The sequence below is a fragment of the Cicer arietinum genome, chromosome 8, assembly GCF_000331145.2.
Source record: "Cicer arietinum cultivar CDC Frontier isolate Library 1 chromosome 8, Cicar.CDCFrontier_v2.0, whole genome shotgun sequence".
In the NCBI taxonomy this organism is placed as follows: Eukaryota; Viridiplantae; Streptophyta; class Magnoliopsida; order Fabales; family Fabaceae; genus Cicer; species Cicer arietinum.
In genome coordinates, this window is record NC_021167.2 from 1259678 (window position 1) to 1267131 (window position 7454).

General features: G+C 30.6%; 1 protein-coding gene across 1 annotated transcript in view; it reads left to right on the forward strand.

The window, feature by feature from the left end:
- The window catches only part of LOC101500171 (zinc finger CCCH domain-containing protein 55), a 5158-nt gene extending 1757 nt beyond the window's left edge, over positions 1-3401 (forward strand). Inside the window, exons 3-10 of the mRNA XM_073364479.1 lie at positions 1-42; positions 1302-1481; positions 1565-1665; positions 1957-2214; positions 2304-2463; positions 2615-2813; positions 2936-2979; positions 3090-3401. The exon at positions 1-42 is cut by the window's left edge and continues 9 nt beyond it. Of these exons, the coding sequence (XP_073220580.1) occupies positions 1-42; positions 1302-1481; positions 1565-1665; positions 1957-2214; positions 2304-2463; positions 2615-2795 (922 nt within the window). The 3' untranslated portion in view covers positions 2796-2813; positions 2936-2979; positions 3090-3401. The remainder of the gene's footprint in view (positions 43-1301; positions 1482-1564; positions 1666-1956; positions 2215-2303; positions 2464-2614; positions 2814-2935; positions 2980-3089) is intronic.
- The last annotated feature ends 4053 nt before the right edge of the window (positions 3402-7454 follow it).

Genomic DNA, 7454 nt, shown 5'->3' on the forward strand with positions numbered 1-7454 from the left:
TGAAAGCACATTCAAAGATGAAGATGTTTCCGAGTACTTCAGGTAAAACACGCCGTAAATGATTCACTAATGTACTGTGCAGGTGAAAAATGTGAAGTTATATCACATAATCATAACTAGGTTATTCGTGCAGAAATGAAATGAAATGGTGGTATCATTTCAATAAGTTCTCAAATATTGCCATTAATTATTCCAGGTTCCATGCATAAAAGTGAAAAATTGCGGTAGTTTTCCACGATATAAGTGGTTTTGCCTGTGCTCCTTGGTGTGATGCTTCTTGGAAGCCCCAGGGGAGATGGATTTTTGATTGCCTCTGATGTTGATCCTGACTCCTAACTTAAGTAATGTGTCTTTTGCCATCCTTGATTGATTTGAGTTTGCTTGGTAACTTAGGGTTTTTGGCTGGCCCTTCATCCATATCCAAATTAAACTCATTAATCATTGGTCGTGACGTTACTGCATTAAATTAAGAGTTTGGCTTCAAAGCCGTGTTTTATGTGTAATGATTAGAGTTTGTCTTTTTGTATTAGGCAATAAACTTTGCAGAGCATGATGTATGTCTCCGATTAGAAGACAGGTTAATCCTGTACATTTTCGAGTATCACTTTAACATGCGTTTTCCGTTAAAGTTTAAATGAACGCTGTTTGTATTGTTAAGAAGCTTCCAAGATAATGAAGTTCATGGCTTGTAGTCATTTTTGTCGTTATCGATGCTGATTTGATTTGTCGTAAATCTTAAATAAACTCAGATATTCACTATGCCACGTGTGCACATCTCATTTAACATAGTTTACGAGTCTTTTCAGTTACCAATGATTATTGGGTTTTCCAGCGGAAAATCTATTTCTAATTGAAAGAATTTTGATTGGTGTGGTATCAATGTTTGTTGTCGTGTCTTACCGTCTTCGTACTACTGCTTTATTATGATTTTATGAATATTATCCCCAGCAAGCTTGTTTGTCAACCATAGGAGTTGTGGCCTCAGAAGGTAAGAGTTTAAAAACTGGTGATATATCATTCTATTTATAAAGATTAAGTGCTCTTAGTGAATCTGTAAACCTTCTGACATGTAAGTGAATGTTTTTTATATTTATCAGGTAGGTACTTACTTTTGAGCAGTTATTGCTATCGTGATCTCTGGTTGACTGTATATTGTTCTAGAACTAGATATTTTTACTTGTAACGCCGTAGTCTCTGTCTGTAAAAGCTCTTATTGCATCTTCATGCGTTTTACGCGCATGCCATGTACTCAAATCCAAATTGAATGATTTCATTGATTAGATGATTTTGTTATTTTGAAGCAAATTTGGACCTGTCCAAGATGTACGAATTCCCTACCAGCAGAAGCGTATGTTTGGGTTTGTTACCTTTGTCTTTCCAGAGACAGTGAGAATCATATTATCGAAAGGGAATCCTCACTTCATATGTGATTCACGCGTGCTTGTTAAACCCTACAAGGAGAAGGGAAAAGTTCCTGACAAGTAAGTTCGGCATCTTGTTTTTGTTTAGGCTTTATATCTTGCTAGCAATGAATTAATGTTATTATTGTGACTGATGTATATAGGAGACAACAACATCAACACCAGCAACTGGAGAGGGGAGATTTTTCACCGTGTTTAAGTCCCTCCTCGTTTGACTCTAAAGAACATTTTGATTTCCATCCAGGTAATCAAAATATCTCATCTCAGCTGGCTTTCTTTAATCTACGTGGTTTTTGGAGAAGAAGTTCACTTAAGAGATAACAGAAATCAGTTCAATAGTAATCAAATAAAACAATATTATGTATTGTATCAATAGTAATCAAATTAGTCTATGCGTGACAGAAACTGTTATCTTTGCCTTTCCTCTAAAACACTCACACTTCGCAAGAAAAGTTCACATGCATGCAAATACTTACAACGGAGTCTCATCTCAAGCTGTTTCTATTTTGTTCTCGCGAAAATTTGTTTTATGCAGGCAATCGGATGTTATTTAATACGCATGAGATCTTATTGAGAAGGAAAATGGAGGAGCAGGCTGAGTTGCAGCAAGTCCTTGAACTCCAAGAAAGGAGGCTGAAGAGTCTGCAGCTTCCGGACTTCAAGAATAATCCGATTAACCACCACCAGCGCAGTCTATCTGTTGGCGCTCCTTTGGCTTTTCCTCATCAACTTCATGGTCATGTTAACCATGCAGGTCTTTCTTCTTCTGATAACATTCATGGAGATATTACAGGTTAGTCAATTGTTTGTAACTCAGGACGTAGTTCCATCGAATAGGGTTAGGAGCTTTTTTACATTGTTCATATATTCTTTTCATTGCAGGCTATGGCGGCGGCCTCACTTCTACCGGTTCTTTAGGTGCTTCATTTGAGCCGCAGCAGCTACAGAAAGACGTCGGTCCAACTTGCATTGATGCTGCCGCTACTGAGAGTGGGAATATGAAGGATATTGCAAAGTCAGAAGTCGAAGAACTCAACGCTAGGTATGCAGCTTGACCTTGTAAACTAGCACAAAGTTTCAGCTTGTTCAAATTCTGCCACGCAACCTTGCTAAAGCGTTACTATAGCTGCTTTTTAACAATCTTTTCTACTGTTAGTGTTTTGATGTTGTATTATTCTTTCTTGACTCTGCAGAAATGTGGAGCAAGCCCTTCCTGATAATCTCTTTGCTTCACCAACAAAAGCAGCCGGAGATTATCGGACTGATTTCTCCCCACTGGAAGAGGTCAATGAGAGTACTGCATTTTCATCCAACTCATCTCAAAAGTTAGAATCAACAACCGCCGCCACTTCGGGTGACATGGCTTCCCTTTAATTTAATTTACAATTCAAGGTATTACTATTGAGTGCTGATTGCAGCCTGTGTAATGAATTTGGATAAAATTCTCCTAACAAGTTAGATATATATGTTTTATTAGGATTCATTATGCAACATGAAGATTTTGAATTTTGTAGGTAATAAAAATAGAAGAGGCCAGCAAGGGATCATTTATATTAGGGTAATGTTTTCTTTTATGTCCTTTTTACTATTTTTTCCTTGTTAGTTATTTATTACAGGTAAAAAATGAAATCTTTATAATTAAATGCTTATTACTTTGTTTGTATACAGAATTGCAGATTTATAGAAAGCATATAGAAGAAACAAAAAAATCTTCTAGATGTATAGCTGAATGAATACACCTACCTAGATGAAGAAAGTAGATCCTAGAGAAGAATCAGAGGAAGTCACCATCATCATCATCATCAATACATACTACTAACAGCAAGCAAGTGATACATATTTGCATACATGGATAGACATAATATTAGTTTCATATAAGACTAGTTTTCCTTTTTCATTTGACTCATTACCAAAACTCACGAGACTGAACAAAATATTGTTGTTTCTCTTTAATGTAATATATACTATCATTTAGTCTTATATTATCTGTGTTTAATGAGTAAATATTCGACCAAGATAGTGTGAAATTTTGTCGCGTGTCATTGGTAGCAAATTACAATTACAATTACAGTGAATCATCGTGATTTTGGAGCTTCAATAAAATTACTATGTTACAGTCACTGTCAATTGGAACATGCATGCAGTAAGTGACTATCACTATGTAAAATTACTTAGTTTGTTGATAATGTTACAAACATAGATAGATATAAACAAATAAATGAAAACATAGGTTATTAAATTAAAGTGGTAAGAATGGTAAGAAATAAGATTTGTCGGATATTGGTGAGTGGTAAGGTCCACATGTGGGGGGGTTCACCTGCTATCACATGGTTGTGACAGTATACGAACAATTTGTACAGGGACATCACACTCCTTTCACAATCAACTCAACACATTCAAATGTTTTTTTTTTTTTTTTAAATTGAAATAGTAAATATCGGTCAATTTCTTACATTTTCAATGTAAATGAATTACATATCTAATTAACATACTATAATTAATTTGATAGACATTTATAATCTTAAAAATTAATTTATTTATTTACTGTTTTTGATATATTTTAGTGAACTTTTTTTCTCTTTTGATATTTTTTAAAAAGTCATTAAATTTTATCTGATTGACCAATTTAAATATATATTTGCCACGTTAGGAATATAAAGTGAGAGAAGAAAAATATCTGTGTGTTATTTAATTAATTTTTATGGATGGTAGAGCCTGTTTTGTCTTGGCACAGTACAGTTAAATTATGGTACTTAGTCCTACGCATTGCCCCATTTGTTTTTTAGCTAGCATTGTTTGCAGCCTTTTGTAAAAGCTTCTGAAGCGTTTGATGGGTTGAGTTTATTTTATTTTATTTTAGTGGTTGATGGGTTAATGATGATTATTATTTTGTTTCCTTTTTAGGTCTTGTAAAAAAAGGAAAGAGAAAACCCACTTCTAAAAAAGTCACGCCCACTCATCATTTTGTTTTCTGTTCTTTTTCAAGTCAGCATAGTAATTTTTTATTTTATGATAGCATAATTTTATGTTATATGACCAATCATAATTGAAATATATGAGTGAACAGTCTTTTAGTGTGTGCGCTCGTGATAAATACTTTTACCATATGCTCCATTTCCCTAAAATAGAAACAACAAAATTAATTAAATAAAATTGATATCTTAAGGCATAGTTAAATTAATAAATATTAATATTATTAGGTTAAATATTTTGTTTTGATATCGATTTCATAATTTTACAATTGTATACTAATTTATGATGATAGTTACCACTTCTTCAATAAATTAAAGAAAAATATTGATATATTTAATCAATAATAATATTAATTATTTTCTAGTGAACTAAAATAAACAAAAATATTTTCAAATACAAGTGGTATCAAATACAATAACTCATCTTAAGAAATAGTTAGTATCAATACAATAACTCATCTTAAGAAATAGTTTTGCAAAATATATGATTGACAACATGTCTAAATAGTTTTGCATAGCTTGGTTTGTGTTATTTTTGCATAGCTTGATAATTATCAAATTTTGTGTAATGTCTACAAAATGTTTACATAACTTGGTTTGTGTTATTTTTGGATGTAGACCAACCAAGCTACGTAGACATTTTGTAAATTATTAAATTTTTTTACTCAATTTATTAGAAGTAAATAATAGTGTTTCCTGTTTTTATTATTTGAAGGCATAAAATCCTTTAGAAAATTGTGTTTTTTTGGGATGTATGAAGTAAGGGTTTGAGTCGGCTTATGCTTGAGTTGGCCTATTTAGTTGACAAAGATTAAAAGCTGAGACCAAAGTTGAAAATATATAACAAATGAGGGATCAAACTTACAAGGAAAAATATATAAAAATTAAATATTAATAAGAGATACTTCTATTTTGTAAGAATGAAATCATATTTGTATCCAAAAAAATATCATATTTCTTAACCAGTATGAATCTACAACATAAGGAAGTTAACGCATGTCCTCATCATAGTGTTTGGTATTTGAATGAGTTAGAAACAATTTGATATATCTTTTTGGAGTGTCCTCTTAATATCAACAAAACACTTTCTTCATGTTTTTGTGGTTTGTTTTGTATGGATGGAACCAAAAGATTTTTTTAGGATGATGTTCAAGAAAATTCATGTGCTATTATAACTCGTAGTACTATTTCTCTAAAAGAATTGAATAAATTTTGTAGAGAAAATGATGAAAGTAATTTTAACACTTTGACGTCTTTTTTTCTAATATATCATAATGTCGTTCTCATTAACTATATAAATTTTATTATAATTTGATAATCATCATTCTCATTATCAATACAATTTTTATATTCTATTTTTTATACATTTCTCTCATCAATAATTTATATAAAAATAGTAATATTTCCTTTATATAATATATATTTAAACAAATGGATAAAACAACTTACATATGGATAGACTTTACCTAACCTAGTTAAATTTAATTAATTCTTGTCATCCTCAAAACAAAAGTAATTTAGGGTCACATCATGTATGTCTAAAATAGATTAAAGTTACGATGATGAAAAATGATTATAAAAAAAATGATAATAGCAATTGATAATAATAAATCCCATATAAGTTTAAAATATGTCTCAATAACCTAAAAATAGTATGAAACGTTGTTGATCATTTGACAACTTTAAAGTGGAAGTTGAGGTAGTAATTTAATAATTGCACAGTAAAACCAAATATACATTTCATTAGTAAACATTTATGTAACATAAAAATCTTAAACAAAGTAAAAATGCAAATAAATGGTTCATAAAAAAGTTGTGGAAAAAGCGCTGCAAAGTTTATGTTATTTGTGTGCGTGAGAGGGGGTATGCAAATACATGAATGAAAAGATGCCATAAAAAAGGAACAAACTTTGACTGTTTGACATGTCAAAAAGCCAATTTTCAGCAAACAAAGTACTTTAAAAGGTTGATAGATTTTGAGTTTACAATTCAAACTATTATTTACTAACCTGATTTTTGGTTCTTGAAATTTTAGTTGAACACTCCATCATGTCTTAAATTTAAAAAAACAAACGAGTTAATTCATGTACTATTATTATTAGTATATAGAGTTTTTTTACTATCCATCGATCATAATTTTTAAATAATTATAAATATTTAATTTTTACTATAACTATTATTAAATTCATGTATATGAATGATTGTAATGCGTTAACGTTATAAAAAAATTTACTTTGACAATGTTTGAAAATTACACTCAAAAACGAATTATTGACCAAAAAATAAAATTAAGGGAAGTCTCTAAATAAATAAAATGAAAAGTTTATTACTATAATTTTGGAGTAAATAATAAATATAATTGTACATATTTTTAAAATTTGTGATCATGAGAAGAAATATTATACCAATAAGATTTATTTATGCATGCTTGTTCCGAATCTATTTTTTCTCTTTACAAATCTGACTATAAAAGAATTAAAAATTCTCAAAAACCTTTAAAATTTATTTTTATTTGTGATTTTAACCCTCAGAAAATTAATCAATCTCGAGACTGAAATGTTAATTGAATGATTTTTACATCTCTAAATCAATTCAGATGCATAGTATTTATCAATCCAAATAACTATCGTCCATAATCCAACAAAAGTTAAAATAAAAAATAAAAGAGAAATGTCCTAAAAACAACTCCAAGTTCTTATTTAATGGACTAGAAAACTTACTGGCCCACCAAAAAGGTTGGGCTTATCTACGTACTTGAGCCCATGAAAGAATAATATAAAACCTTTTTTCAATTCGGTGCAATTTTTTTTAACCAGAGAACTTAGTGTAAGTTGTACACGTAAGAAATAAGACATGAGAAACAAAGCGACTTCTAATGAAAAAAAGTAGGACATATTCTCTCAGACAATTCATCAAATACTTAGAAGTCACTCCCGTAACTTCTGCAATTTATTCTCTCAGACAATTCATCAAATAGTTACGCCTCAAATGCGGCTTTTAGTGAAGATTTCAACTATTTCTCTATGCATAATTGCTTAAACGAATTCAAGAACTCGGCATT